The following is a 15,567-nucleotide window of genomic DNA, read 5'->3' on the forward strand; positions in this document are numbered from 1 at the left end:
TATGCTTTTATTATTATAGATTATTATAGATAGATACTGTTGTAGGTGATGCAGCAGCTTTACCCAAAGTATTGGAGATGTATTTGAAAGACTGTCTACATGAATGTAGTAGCTAAATAAAAAATATTTAGAAATTATGATTATTTATTACTCTGCTCTAAGATCTAAAATTGTTATTATCATTTTAAAGCTATAAAATATAAAACAGGTTATTTTATTGTTGTTGTTAATCCTCACCCAAGGATATTTTTATTTTTCCATTGACTTTTTAGAGAGAGAGGAAGGGAGGGAAGGGGAGAGGGAACAAGAGAGGAAGAAAGAAGAACATTGATGTGATAGAGACATATTGATTGGCTGCCTCCTGCACATACCCCAACCGGGGCCGGGGATCAGACCTGCAACCAAGGTACATTGCCCTTGACCCAGAATCGAACCCGAGACCCTTCAGTGCACCTGACACTCTAACCACTGAGAAAACTGGCCTGGGCTAAAACAGGTTATTTTTATCTGGATGATTTAATACACTAAAGACACTCTTACCTGTTTCTTTTAAATAGATGTATGTTTTTCCTCTTTCATTTACAGAGTTATTAAAAGGTATATCAAGTGCTAGGGAAATCTTGGTGACTTAAAAGCACTTTACAGCCAAAACCGGTTTGGTTCAGTGGATAGAGCGTCGGCCTGCGGACTGAAAGGTCCCAGGTTCGATTCCGGTCAAGGGCATGTACCTTGGTTGCGGGCACATCCCCAGTAGGGAGTGTGCAGGAGGCAGCTGATCGATGTTTCTCTATCATCGATGTTTCTAACTCTCTATCCCTCTCTCTTCCTCTCTGTGAAAAATCAATAAAATATATATTAAAAAAAAAAAAAAAGCACTTTACGCCCTAGCCGGTTTGGCTCAGTGGATAGAGCATTGGCTTGTGGACCAAAGGGTCCTGGGTTCGATTCAGGTCAAGGGCATGTACTTCGGTTGCAGGCTCCTTCCCAGCCCAGGCCCTGGTCAAGGCATGTGCAGGAGGCAACCAATCAATGTGTTTCTCTCACATGGATGTTTCTCTCTTTCCCTCTCTCTTCCACTCTCTCTAAAGTCAAGGAAAAAATATCCTTGGGTGAAGATTAAAAAAATAATAATAATAATAATAGTAAAAGCACTTTGTGATCATGAACCAAATTCTATTGTCCTTTAGTTTTTTAAAAGTAGAGTGAGGTTATATTCTAAATACTAGAAAACTCCTTCAGTCTGAAATCTATGCAGTAAACTTTCATATTGGCCCCACGCTTGGAAAGTATTAATTTTATACAAATAATACATGGGACGTTTGTAGACAGTATAATTCATTCTCCACATCTGTAAGGTCATATTTGGGAAAACTCTGATTTTTTTACTGTATGATTTTTACTATTTTGTTTCCCTTTTTATTTAGTGTTTGGAGTGTTTCGTATTGGAAGAGAGGGGTGTTTAAATATTTAAGATGTTTTGAAAAGGAGGGAAGAGGCACATCCAAAGCCCGTGTGCTTGTCAGGCAGACTGACTAGGACTCGCTGGAGAAGCCCCCCCAGACCTCAGCTGGGCTGACTTCCCAGCGGCTGTTTCCTTGTTGTAGTGTGGGAGTCCTGGCTATGTTGACCAGGCTATGCGGAAGCGTACTAGACCTTCCTTCATGCACTGCATCTGTGTTAGGATAGTAGAATGCATCAACAGCAGAAAGTGGATTCTAGAGTTTGACCTCCCTTTGACTTCTGCCTGGGCCACTCCTTTCTGTAATCCTCACCTGAGGATTTTTTTCTGTTGGTTTTTAGAGTGTGGAAAGCGGGGAGAGAAACATCCATGTAGGAGAGAGATGTCGATTGGTTGCCTCCTGCATGCGCCCTTCCTGGGGCAGGGGATCCAACCTGCAACCCGGGTACATGCCCTTGACCGGGGATCCAACCTGTAACCCTTCAGTGCGCAGGCTGACACAGCACCCATGGAGCCGCCAGGCCAGGGCTGCCTCTGCCACTCTTTAGTGACATGAGCAAGTAATTTAACCGCTGAGTCCCTTTGACTTCCTTGTAAAATGAGAATAATAACACTTGCTTCAGACATTATTGGGAGGATAGAAACAGCTGAAGGTGCTTCGTTTGCTGTTGTAGCTCTTGCTACTGCTTGAGGATTGTTTTGGTTTTGTTGTTGCCGATAGTGGAACAAATTGAAAACCAATTTTTTTTCTGACATTAGGAAGATTTCTTTTCTCATCAGTTAAAGGGAGTGTGGTAATGACAGTAGAATTTTGAACAATATGTTTATATTTTAGGATTCAGAATCCCTTTGCTTATCATATGTGATTCTCTAACATCTAGCATCTAATTGTCAGAGGAAATAACAGATTAGCCCCCAGGTGTTGTGAGAAATGTGGGAAATGAAGATGGCAAAGAAAAGAGGCTGTTCCTGGAGCAGGAAAAGCATACAAATAGCCTTCAGAAGTTAAAATTTCAAAAATTGAAAAAACGTTAAATTTCTAATTATAGATAGGCAGTTTGGCCTACTGAAAGCTAAGGATCTTACCATTGACCCCTATCTCGGCTGAGCTGTGACTGCCCCTTTCCGGCCCCACTTTGACCTCTGACCTTCTGCTTCCGCAAGACGACTGCTCCTTCCAGGAAGGATCTTGATTGTCAAGGGCCTAGCAAATGATCGAGGTTAAAACTGGGAGTTGCTACTGTTACTCTTCTTCTTAATCTCAGCGTAGGATCATATGTGTAGGTCATCTTCTAAAAGGAGCCGCATGCTTTTCCAGCTCCGGTAACCATGCCTTATTTAAGCACTTCTGCTTCTCTGACGAATCCTCCCGCCTTTCATGTTGTAGTCCCCGCTGCAGCGTAGTCGCGTAGGTGAGGATTTCCCCACTAGGTCAGCTTCAGCCTGCTCTGGGCGTGGAGAAGGAAACTTGGAAGAAGCTTGTAAACAGGTAGATTTAAAACTGTGCTTATTTGAAAAGATAATTTGCTGTTTGCACTTCAGAATATTAATACTGATTACCTTTGTGGAGACACTGAGAAGATTTTGAAGAAACCTAAAATTAATGTAATTCTATGTGAGTGTGTGTGAAGCTGCGTAAATGTTTGTGTTTTGGTATGTTTTTATGATTAACTCCCTTTCCAAAGAAATCGCCACATCCAGTGCAGACCTCTACCCATTTTCATGGGCCAGTAAAGGACAGCTTCTAAGTAAGAAATACCTGAAGGTTTTCAAATACCTTCTCTTCGTGGTTTTCTAAAGTAATTTTAATGACAGTCGGAAGGGAATAGTAATAGTTGCTTCATCAGCAAACTCCCCTTCCTCCCCAATTTTACTTTTCCTCTGAAGCGTTTGCCAGAGCGCCGTGACTCCCTGTCCAGAAGGGTTATTTTCTGCTGTGAGGTGCACAGCCGATAACCTTGGGGGCTCTCACACAGCAGCAGTGACACTGGAAGAATCCTTCACCCTCACCCCCCCAAAAATTCTGTGTAGGGGCATGAATGGGAATCATTTCTTTTTACAGTTATTATTTAATCTTTAAAATAAATTGTCCTAGCGTCATTCATTAGGAAAAGTCAACGGCTCTCTGGAGGTTTTGTGTGGCTACTTAGTGCCTTTTGCGGAAGGCACGAGTTCAAAGGTGGGACAAGAACCTGCTCCCCTTGATTCGTTACTGAACGTGGGCTGTGCCCAGGCTTTTTCCAGTGCATCTCTCCAACTCATCCCCATATTTGGAATTATTTATTTAGAGGGAGGATATTGATGGTAATGACAAATACAGCTCAGTTTTCTTCTTGGATTCTAGTATTCTAGCTTCTCACTGACACAGAGGGTTGTAGATAAAATATCTTAGGACCATATGCTTTGATTCCTTTTGAAACTTTGATTTAAAATATTTTTTAAATAATATATTTAAATTTCACTTTTTATCCATTTCTGGAGCTTGAATCTTATTAGAAAAATATTTTATTTTGAAAATAGCTTTAACCCAAGGCATAACCTTTGAGAACTGTATAAAATCAAATGCATTTTATATTTTGGAAAATGTAAAAATAAATTGTATTTATTTATATGTGTAAATCACACACATATACCATCTGTCCATCGAGTTATGTTTTCAAAATTCCCTGTCTTTCTATTTGATTTCTTAAAGAAATTCAACTTTTGTATTATTGAGAGAAAGTTCATTAGTGGGTCAAAGTTAAATCTGCTGCACTTTTTTCCCCCACATGATGGAAAGTTACTAATGTTAAATAGCCATGAATCAGCACAATTTCCATCATCTTGCAGCCTTCATGGTCCTCAAAGATCCCACTCATTTTGTAATTTACTTCATGTAAAACCTCAAGTAAGTTTGTGGCATTGGATATCATGTCACTCTGGGAAGCATATACTATTTCCATTTTATAATTTTCAAATGTCATTTTCAAAAAGTAATTGCCTAAACTTTCTTAATTAAATTTTGGTCAGCATTGGTTTCCTCCCCTGCTAAATTAAGTCTGCTTCTTCCTTTCCCTTTGAAGTGCAGTTTTTTCTGCATGCACTTTTTCTAACATCTAATACAATGTGTTTTAAATGCACAAGTTCCTTTGCATGTTTTTTTGGAATTTGCTCTTATACAAACATTGAAATCATGTTACTAGTATATGAAATGGGTGGTGGAATGGATTCCTCCAGGTAATGATTTATTAAGAATGATACAATAATGAAATAGAGAATTGTATATTTTAGTACAATTATAATAACATTTTGATCCTGTCATGAAAGCACCTGGCCTGTTGTGATTTAATAGGAATGGAAAGGTTACTAACGCCTGTGTTTGGAGGTCAAGAGAGAAAAGTAAGATACTTTTGCCGGATGCTATGTATAGTGAATCATTATAGATATGTTTGACATATTGAGAAATAATTTTTGATTATTCTGTAAAGAGCATCCTACTGATGTTTTAACATTCATAATTAATTTTTATGTTTGGTTTAATACATTTGGGTCTTTGGATTTTTTTTTTCTTCTTCAGGCATAAACAGCAATTTTGTCTTTACCAAAAATTAATTTTCACATTATAAAAGCATTGAAATATTTTGTGATGCTTATTTCCAAAGAATTTCTCAGCAGATTTTTTGGGGTAATATTATATATTATGGGGAAAATATTTACAATAATTACTGCAATGCTAAAAATTACAGTCTTTGGAAAAATAAATTTACGCTTTTAGTCAAAAGATTTTCATAATGTGCTTTCCTTTCTTTTGACTCTTAGAAATTGGTAAGAAATGCCAGTTAGTACTTAGTAAAGTGTTCTTTGGCGTAGTGTTTCTAAATCAAACCTTTGTACCCCATTCCTTAGGCGTTGTGTTTAAGCTCCGAGCCGGCCGCACCGGCAGCAGAGCTTGCTGGAGAAGTGCGAGCCTCGTTTGGCTACTGCTGCTTCGGCTAATGCTTTTCCCCACCTGCCGCTGTGGTGGTTACAAGCAGTCCTGCAATATGTTGTCCCATTAATAAGCAAAGGTAGAACATTTCCTGAAAGGCAAAATAATACATTTTTAATTTGTATCATGCAATTCTGCTTTGCTTCTCAAAGACTGTCTCTTCCCTCAATTCAGAGGTGTGAAGGTAGGAGTTTTCAGATGCATGTAAGCTGTCTTTTTCTAGTATTCTCAGCCACTGGGCGTGGGGTTGAGGAAAGCGGACTCTCAAGGTAACCCGGGAGCTTGTGTAGAAGCGTGTTGTATGTATTTACCAGCTTCAGCCCTAGTGCTCGACAGCGCAGGAAAGCTTTCGGAGTTTATGATGAATGTGCTACACAAGGCCAAGGCCAGGGCGTTAAATGCACCCAGGACTTATTTTCCAGGTTGAAGTGAGACTCTTTATAGTTGATGATATAATTTTTTCCAGGTACATTTTATTTTTGTTTTTTATAGCAAAGATGTCCTTTTATTATTTATTTTATTCATATAAAAATGTTTTCTTTTAAAAACAATTTTCATGAATATATTGACTAGATATGCTGTTGGACACTCCATAAATTAGTCATGTCTTCTTTTCCTAGGCTGCACAGATTGTGCTAATATCTCTGTTTGAGTTGAACACTCCTGAATTTACTATGTTACTTGGTGCCTTGCCCAAAACATTCCAGGATGGTGCCACCAAACTCCTGCATAACCACCTCAAGAATTCCAGCAACACCAGTGTGGTGAGTGCTTCGGCCACGTTGGTGCCTTTGTGTACTGGCCATGGCCTCTGTGTGTCCCTCGTCTACAGCTTGCTCTAACAGCCAGCTTGCTTCCTCTCTTTTAATAGACTGGGTGTCTCAAGAGTGGAAGACCAGTTTTAATCCTGCCATATTCCCAATGAATGAATGAGAATGAACCTGGTATTTAAATATGGCCATTTTCACCCTGGTCTGTTTGCTAAATGGCTAGAGTGTCAGCCTGCGGACCAAGGGGTTGGGGCTTCGATTCTGGGTCACAGGCTCAATCCCTGGCCCAATTGGGGCGCATGCAGGAGGCAACCAATTGATTGTCTTGCTTACATCAATGTTTCCTCTTCTCTTCTCTTCTCTTCTCTTCTCTTCTCTTCTCTTCTCTTCTCTTCTCTCTTTCTCTCTTTCTCTTTCCCCCCACCCCTCCTCTTCTCTCCCCTCCTTTCTCTCTAAAAAATAAAGTCAATGTAAAAAATATCCTTGGGTGAGGATTTTTTTTAAAAAGTAAATGTAGCCATTTTCTTTTTCTCTCTTTTTTTGAAAGATTTTTTAATTGATTTTTAGAGAGGGGAATGGAGGGAGGGAGGGATTGATAGACAGAGAAAGAGAGACATTGATGTGAGAGCGAAACATTGATCGGCTGCCTCCTGCACATCTCCTACTGGGGATTGAGCCTGAAACCCAGACATGTGCCCTGACCGGGAATCACACCGGCCCCCTTTCAGTGCACAGGATGATGTTCAACCAACTAAGCCACACTGGCCGGGACAATATGGCCATTTCCTTAAGTTAGGTTATTCAATCAGTTACCTGCTTTTTTATACTGTAGAGATGTAAATGCTCAGTTGTGTCTGTTACTCTAGCACAGCTGGCATCAGTTATTCAGTTTCAGGAATGCCTATATGAAAGTCATCCATTTTTTGTTTAATATGCACTTAAAATTGGCCCCAAGGATTCAGAAAAAGGGTGAAAAGGCCAACGGAAAAGTGGACCATATCCTGTATTTAGCCCTGGAGTAATGATGCTTATTCTGCCTTCACCCCAGGGCTCTCCGAGCAACACAATTGGCCGGACTCCTTCCCGACACAACAGCAGCCGGACCAGCCCCCTGACCTCACCCACCAACTGTTCCCATGGGGGCCTGTCTCCAAGGTAATGAGATTCGACAGAAGTGAAGACACTGAAGTGTAGCCTGTTTTTATATTTTTTACCAAGATTAATGCCAAAAAGTGTATGGGTATCAGGAGATCATGGATTCCAGTCCTCAGCCAGATCTTAACTGAATAATCTTGGGCAACATCTACCGTGAAACGCGTGGTTTGTACTGAATGTTCTCTGAGATTCTTCTAACTCTGAGCACTGTCCAGTACCTTAAAGGGTTTGAAGCTAAGAAGTTACGTTTAGCACGGCTACACGTAGAAACTGTTAGAAACTCATCGCCAGCCCTCTGAGTGGTGGGAGCACTTGAAGCGGGTGTTTGGTCATTTACACAGCCCTTCCGAGCCCGCCCACACGTGGTCGGGGTAGTTTTGCAGCCCAGTGCCCGTTCCAAGCACAGCTGCTATCGGTCTGGGCTCATGTCTGCAGCAGAATGCTGCTCTGGGGGAGGGAGTAAGAACCCCAGAACTGAACTTGGAGCAGCATTTCAGACTCACTGAACGTTGGCCTTGTGGAGTCCGAGGCCGTGGCTGGGAAGAGAAGATGCTCTGCCTCAGGGCCTGTGGTTAACGCTGCTCCTCCCGGCCGGGGTCGCAGCAGTCTGCAGGTGGCCCTGGGGACCTGCACGTGCTGGAGGCCCCCAGGGCCTCAGTCTGCAGGTGGCCCTGGGGACCTGCACGTGCTGGAGGCCCCCAGGGCCTCAGTCTGCAGGTGGCCCTGGGGACCTGGCACGTGCTGGAGGCCCCTAGGGCCTCAGTCTGCAGGTGGCCCTGGGGACCTGGCACGTGCTGGAGGCCCCCAGGACCTCAGTCTGCAGGTGGCCCTGGGGACCTGGCACGTGCTGGAGGCCCCCAGGGCCTCAGTCTGCAGGTGGCCCTGGGGACCTGGCACGTGCTGGAGGCCCCCAGGGCCTCAGTCTGCAGGTGGCCCTGGGGACCTGCATGTGCTGGAGGCCCCCAGGGCCTCCACTCAGAGTAGTGACTCTCCAGGCCAGACTTTGTAGGTGAGAGCCTGGGCCTGCCAGCGCCGTTCATGCTGTGCTGTCTACAAGAAGTCCAAGTCTTCGGGATCACTGACAGCAAGAATTAAGGGGCTGTGTCTTAAGTGTTGCTGACATCAAGATCTTAAAATTATAATAGTGCAAGTGTGCCATTTTCCCTTTAAGGAGTACCTCTCTAGTAGAAAGATAATCAAAACACAAAGTACCTTTAAATTTTTATTTTTAAATGATCAAGAGTCTCCCGTACTCCTCTGTTCTTACCCGTGAATTTCTCTTTAGTTCCTCAGGTTATTGTATAAATATTTTGGGACATAACAAATTTGTATTTTTCTCTTGGTGAAACCAAGTGTTCTGTACGCTTATAGTCATAGTACCCTCCTGTTCATATTGCCTTAGGGTTATTCATCCCAAGGCCCCCTCCCAGCACCATAAGTAAAGTCTGATGTTATGACTCCCAAGTCGGGGCTGTTGTCATGATTCGCAGCAAGCCACTCTAATTAGACATTTGAGACCAGAAACTCATGAGAATGTGACTGACTTTCCACAGGTGTGGCTGAGGCTCGGCCGGCCACTTGTTTTTAATGCTAACATCTCTGTATGTGTCACAGTGTATGATTGTCTTGAGTGGCCCGGGGTCAGTGCTAGCAGCTAAGTCACAGAGTTCTCTGCCTATAAAGTGTTGCTTCTGGAAATGATACTTTGCAACATCAATGGGAAATCTGTTCTTTCATAATACACTCTTTAGGGTGGTACACTCTCTGGGTAATAAGCAAAAGGTAAAACTCAAATTAAGTATTTTATTAATTGTGCTAATAGTCTAAGTGAAAGATTGTTGGGAGCTGCTAGCATAATTTATTAGAGCTAAGAATTGTCTAAGTATTAATCTCATTGATGCCTAAATTATTAAAAATCTTAATTTATTTTTTCCAGATCATCATTCATTCTTAATTGGCTTAACTTTAATGTTTACTGCTAGGGTTACAGGCCAGTAGAAGAAATGAAGAGATCTATTTTCTATATTAAAACGTCCAAGTGTGGCCTAAATAGTTTTTTGGTTAAAAAATTCTTCTTTAGGGAATTACTTAGTTATGTAGTTTCTTTCTTTTTTTCTTTCTTAAATATATTTTTATTGATATCAGAGAGGAAGGGAGAGGGGGAGAGAGAAATAGAAACACCAGTGATGAGAGAGAATCCTTGATCACCTGCCTCCTGCGTGCCCCCCACTGGTGATCGAGCCTGAAACCCAGGCATGTGCCCTGATCGGGCCCTCCTGGTTCACAGGGCGACACTCGACCACTGAGCCATGCCGGCTGGGCCTTCCTTTTTTAAAAGCATGTGCCCTAGTCAGTGCTTAACTAGCCAGATGGGCTTAGCCAAGTTTGTGTCATTTGGAGAAATGATTTTCTCAACTAAAACTGCCCCCAGTAGGAAAAACGGCCTCACAGCATCACATCACTGGAAATATTCAAATAGGCGATGTGCTTTCTACCAGGAAAATTCTAAGAGAAGGGAACTCTTGCACTCACTGGGAGAAGGGACCGGTCGCCCACTCCCGCGGAGACAGTCTGCACGGGCTCTGGAAGCGCCCGTCCTCTCGGCCTGCGCGCCACCCGTGACAGTGGCTTTCCACGCTGAAGGGGAGAAGTCAGCGCTGGTTGTTTTTAATCTAATATTGACTATCAAAATGAACTATTATTTTTTCTCCAAAAATTCTATCCTTGAATCATGGTGATAATAAGGAAGTATTCTAAAAAGATGGGGGTAGGAGGAGATCTAATTTGGTAGTTGTTGTTTTTTAATCACTAGTGAAGAAGTCACTTTTATTAAGCCAATAGTATTAGATAAACCATAGCTAACAGGCTAAACTTTTGTGGAACATTCCGTCACTTGTTTCTGTGTGAGGGAGGAATCACTGCTTATTCTCATCTAGTAAACAAATACTACTGGGTATGTGGAGAGGAGAGTTCTGACCTGCAGTTTTCATCATTGAACACCCTGTACCCAGTGTGGTTTATGTTGAATGGAAACAGAGTTGCAAGGACTTTAGAAATCCATGGCCTTGAAGATAAAAAGTCTGTGGCAGTCCTCACTCCGGTGCTTGGCAGACATGCCGTAGAGCCGAGCGGCACTGCCTCGGTGACCTCTGCCGCCCCTGGCAGTCCCAGGTCGCTCCGGAGGGTTTGCATTCACCGCCAGAGGGTCAGGACTGTCCGTAGAATCACAGTGGGTGCATGGGGAGCCCAGCCGTCCGGAGGAGCGAGCAGAGCTCCGGCCTGAGAGGGTTGCCCTCCGCCGACCCAGTGTGTGAATAGAGACAGTTCTTAGGCCCTTTAATGGCACAGGGACTCTCATCTCCGCACTTCACTTGTCCTAGGAAATGGGGCGTGACTGTCCTCAGGTGGAGATGAGCTTTGTGCTCCTGCTCGTAGCACTGCGAGGAGCCGCGGCGGGCGGTGTGTGCAGGAGCGCTGTCCCCGCGCCCAGCCTCCGGCCTCCTGCCTCCTGTCTCCTGTCCAGCCGGGCTGCCCCAGTCTTTCCCAGGTCCCTGGTTCCCTTGAATTGCAACAGTTGTAGGAAGTCCCGGCAGGGCGCCTGGCAAGCCCAGATCACGTAGTGCCCCGTGCGAGGGAAGAGGAGTACTTGTGTTCGCAGGTGATTTTAGTCTTCGCATAGGTGACAGGAGCGGAGGGCTTGGATCTAGATGCCCCTCTGAGCTGGCTAGCTGAGAGTTGGCGCCCCAGCCTCCCAGTGGTGACGTTACTGTTCAGGAGGAAGTGGTCTGTGGCAGCCCCAGAATTCCCGTCTGATCGGACCCCGGCCTCTGGCCAGAAGGACACGTTCTCTGAGTCTTCCTGCTATAGTTCCTGTGGTCCCATTAGAATTAAGGCCTGTAGTTCCTTCTTTGGTTCTTTCTAAAACAATTGAGTACATGATCTGAAACGGAATATCCATGTATTTTTTTAAGTGCCTATAATGTCCTTCCCATGTAGGCGTGTACACACTCTTCACTAGGAATCTCCTGTGATTTAAAAATGTAAATGCATGACTGAGGGGGAAGGGATTGCAGCCTTATCAAGGACCAAATTGTAACCAAAAAAGTGTTCTTTGTCTCTGTGTGGTGAAGTATTAACTTTGCTCCAATGAATTTTGATGGAACTTTGTCAAGGAAAGAGCAGACTCTAAGATACTTAGAATGTAGCTTCTTCCTCCTCCCTTCCCCTTTGCCTTTTTTGTTTCTCTTTCTGATTTTCCTCTTCTGATCACTGCAGTCGGTTATGGGGTTGGAGTGCCGATGGGCTATCGAAGCACCCCCCTCCCTTTTCTCAGCCCAACTCCATTCCCAACGCTCCCTCCCACAAGGCTCTCAGGCGCTCTTGCTCTCCCAGGTAACACGCTACCTGTAAACTCGTCTGAGGTGTCACAATATTATTGCCTCCCCAAGGTCGTCTCAGTCTGTGAAAGCCTCTCAGCTGCCTCCAGGTGGCCCTGCTTTGGCTTAGACTAGCAGGAGGAGAGCCTTGGTGAGAAGCGTGAGCAGGTGCGTGATCCTTGTCGGACCTCGTGAGAGCGGTTCCTCCCATGTCACAAGGACAGAGGACCCTGTCGTCAGCATCTCCTGTGGCGAGCCTCGCCCGGTGCGGTGCTCAGCCCCAGAAGGTGCCCAGGCGATGCGTGAAGTCAGGCAGGCACAGCAGTTTCCTTAGCTTTCTTCTCGGGTACAGGGCGTTCCCACCAAGAGCAAGTTGGACCTGCTCGTCCCAAACGCCACCTCCGCTCTCAGGCCTGCTGGCGAGAGGTGGACTGACAGCCTGCGTAATGTCCGCTCACCTGGTGACAGTCTCAGGACACAGACCCAGAAAGGAAGCCCCGAGAAGGGAAGGGCGTTTAGCTACATCTCAGGGAAGGAGCCCGGCCTCTAGCAGGAGGGCTGTTGGTACCCTCACCAGCCCCTGCTGCAGTGGGACAGCGCAGCTGAGTCTGGGGGAGAGGCGGGCCCGGCTTCAGATGGTAAGTCCGTGGCACAGAGCAGGGGCCAGGTGTTCCTGCAGAAAGCGGCCGGTCTCTTCCGTGCTTTGTGTAAGGTTCTGAGACCAAAGAACCCGTCCCCTAAGGCTGCGGTCGGCAGGGCAGCGCCGCCCGGTGGCGGTGCTTTGTCTGATGGGCTTGTGCCCTCCGCCAGGGCGGCGAGCGTGAAGCTCACTTCTGAGCGCTGCAGAGAAGATGACAGCGAGGCTGTGCGTGGCAAACAGCTGAGTGTTTTAACAGCGTCTTTCTTTTGAAACACGCAGTCTAAAGTCACTTCTGACGTGGAGCGAACCCTGCAATTACTGTAGGTAGGCACGGTTAGGCCAGGGTCCACCGAGGAAGGTGTCCCTGCTGTCCTCAGCGTTAGTAACGCATGTCGCTACACTTCCTTTTTGTTTTCTTTTTTAAGATTAATCAGGCCTCAAGTTATAAGACCAGTTTAATGTCTCCCGGTAAACTGTGCCCTAATGGGCACCACGCTTCACCCAGCCAGTCTCCCCAGCCAGCTGCCATGCCCTCCGAGGATGCCCTGTTCCCAGAATCCTCTTTTGCACGTGGCACAGTAATGCAGCTGATGTTTAACAAATGCCTGTATCTTATGCAACCATTGGGAGAGAGGTGACGAGCTTTTACATTTAGAAAACCTATTGCTCACATAAAACTAAGAGGAAATCTAAGTTTGTCTCTGCTCTATACCAAAACCCTATTTATTTCATAACAAGGAACAATTATCCTTTTTCTAAACCCTAGTATCTTTTCCCTACAAAATAACAAAGAACATCTAAGGAGACAAATTTCTCGTCTCCGGTTTCTCTTTCCTTGGCAACCTGACCTCGTGCGCCTCCCCGCCCAGGATCCACACCCTTCACAGCCTGCGGCCCAGAGCTCTGTTGGGCTCAGTGTTGGGGGCGTGGCTGACCCTAGGTCGGTGCCTGCTGGCCAGCGGAGCCACTCTTGCTCATCTAAAGGCTCCTGAGTCAAACTTTCTGGGCTCTAGTCACAGGTTTACAGGGACCAGGGCCTGGCCTTTCCCTAAGGGTCATTCCCGAGCTGTCTCGAGCTGAGTGCGGGGCAAGGGACAGGCGGGCTACCCCGAGCGAGGCTGCTGCATGCGTCTTGCTGCTCCCTCAGCGTGTGGCTTGTTGGGGCCACAGTGTCTCCAGTTCCTGCTGACGGCATTCACGGAGTTTCCTTTTTCTGTGTGACATGAGGGCTCAGAGGGGTTGATCTGAAAAAGACAAATCAAGCCAAAGCATAAAATAGCCAAGAAAGTAGCCCTGTTTCCTGTTCGAGGGAAACAATGATCTCTCTCACCTGGAGCTCACAGTTTTCACTTCGTACCAAGGAGCCGCTTCGAGACCTCAAGCTAGCGAGTCTGAAAGGAGCGCCGGCCTCGTCATGCACCTGGGCTCCTGCAGTGGGTCTGCCCTGCGTTAGTAATTGACAGTCAGAGGAGGGGCATTAGCTGGCAGAATCCTTTGCTTCCTTTTTTAAAGAGGCTACTATAATGCTAAAGTTATGTGAACTGAAATGAAATATTTTAAGGAGGTTCAGATGAAGAAAAATGAGATGAATTATGTGAAAGTTAACATCATCTGAAGCGACATATGGAAAATAATATTGTGACATCCCTTTAAAAGCTGAACATCATCCGACTTCCTCCTGTCCATCCCATCATTCTTTCTTTCTTTTCTTTTTGGTGTATGTGTGTGTGCATGGGCCATGTTATTAGTTTTGATTGTTTTGATTCAAAGTATTTTAAGACATCTTTTTACATCTTATATATGTATTTTTTTTATTCAGTCTTTATATATTAAAAACAGTGTACTGGCCAGATGTATAAATTCTTTTGCTCATACGTAAGCTGGGATTGTGGTGTTTGTGGAGGTTATGGAGAGATAACGTTGGAAATTTAGAAGGACTGGAAATCTTGAATTCTGTTCGTTTTTATCCCACCTCCTGTCAGTGTATACATGGAATTTTAGCTGTATGTTCAGGCTCATTCCTTTCTGTTTGACGCCAGAGCCAGTCTTTGAGTTGATGTGCATGTTTGTGAACTGGCCACGTACAGTTAGGGTGTGTATTTTCTTTCATCAGAAAAGAAGAGTGCGTTCTGTCTGGGCCGGTTCTGCAGTTTTAGGTAGCTAGCTTCCATCTCTAAGAGTGAATTCGGCCTTACGCTCCAGCAGAACCTGACTAGCCTAGAAAATATTTGCATCGTTGCACCCTCAAGCCAGCCTGACTCCTCCAAGTGAGAACTGTCCAAATCCCGTCTTGCTCGCCTGCCCAAGCCTTTAAAAAAAAAGGGGGGGGGGGGGGAATCTTAGGAAATATATTTGTTTTTAAGTGATAGGAACTTACCTCTTGTGAGAATGTGCAGGGTCGAGTATGCTATCCTTTGGAAGGGCTCCTGCCCGTGGGTGCTTAATTCATTATTTCAGAGCAGTGGTCGGCAAACTCATTAGTCAACAGATCCAAATATCAACAGTACGACGATTAAAATTTCTTTTGAGAGCCAAATTTTTTAAACTTAAACTATATAGGTAGGTACATTGTTACTAACTTAATTAGGGTACTCCTAAGCTGGCCTTTGCTAAAAACTCAAGGGGCCAAAGAGCCGCATGTGGCTCGTGAGCCGCAGTTTGCCGACCACTGTCTTAGAAGAACAGAAAGATTGCCGTCCTTAGTCTCCCATCCAAGTACTAACCAGGCCCGACCCTGCTTAGCTTATGAGATCAGATGAGATCGGGCGTGTTCAGGGTGGTATGGCCGTAGATAAGATTGCCGTCCTTAGTAATGGTGAACGCTTCCTTATATACGTATACAGCCAAGGACTCTTTAGTGTCCCAGCAGTCTTCTGCGTAGCTCAGGACTTTTTGCAGCCACACAGACCATGTAACTGATTTTGTCCTGGGTATTTTTTGAAACAAGTGACATCTAAACTAAGTTATAGTTTGGACTTGTCTTTGTTGAGTGTTCCTTCCCATTTTGCTTTCTTTATATTCTTGCATTTTTCCGTGCTTTTTTAATATATTCTTAGTGAGGGGCAGTTGATGGTTTTTGTTCTTGGAATTTTCAATTTCAGTGTACTTTTCAGACATCTAAGGCCACTTGTTGATACACTGTATTACACCAAAGGCTGGTTAGGATTTTTGCTTCATTTCATTTTAGTTATGCTAAAATT

General features: G+C 44.7%; 1 protein-coding gene across 1 annotated transcript in view; it reads left to right on the plus strand.

Annotated features, from left to right (window-relative positions):
• CLASP1 (cytoplasmic linker associated protein 1) overlaps positions 1-15,567 on the plus strand; it is a 254,968-nt gene that overhangs the window by 195,858 nt on the left and 43,543 nt on the right. The window contains exons 30-31 of the mRNA XM_054723340.1: positions 6,047-6,190; positions 7,245-7,351. Coding sequence (XP_054579315.1) covers positions 6,047-6,190; positions 7,245-7,351 — 251 coding nt within the window. The remainder of the gene's footprint in view (positions 1-6,046; positions 6,191-7,244; positions 7,352-15,567) is intronic.

The sequence above is a fragment of the Eptesicus fuscus genome, chromosome 11 (assembly GCF_027574615.1).
Source record: "Eptesicus fuscus isolate TK198812 chromosome 11, DD_ASM_mEF_20220401, whole genome shotgun sequence".
NCBI lineage: Eukaryota > Metazoa > Chordata > Mammalia > Chiroptera > Vespertilionidae > Eptesicus > Eptesicus fuscus.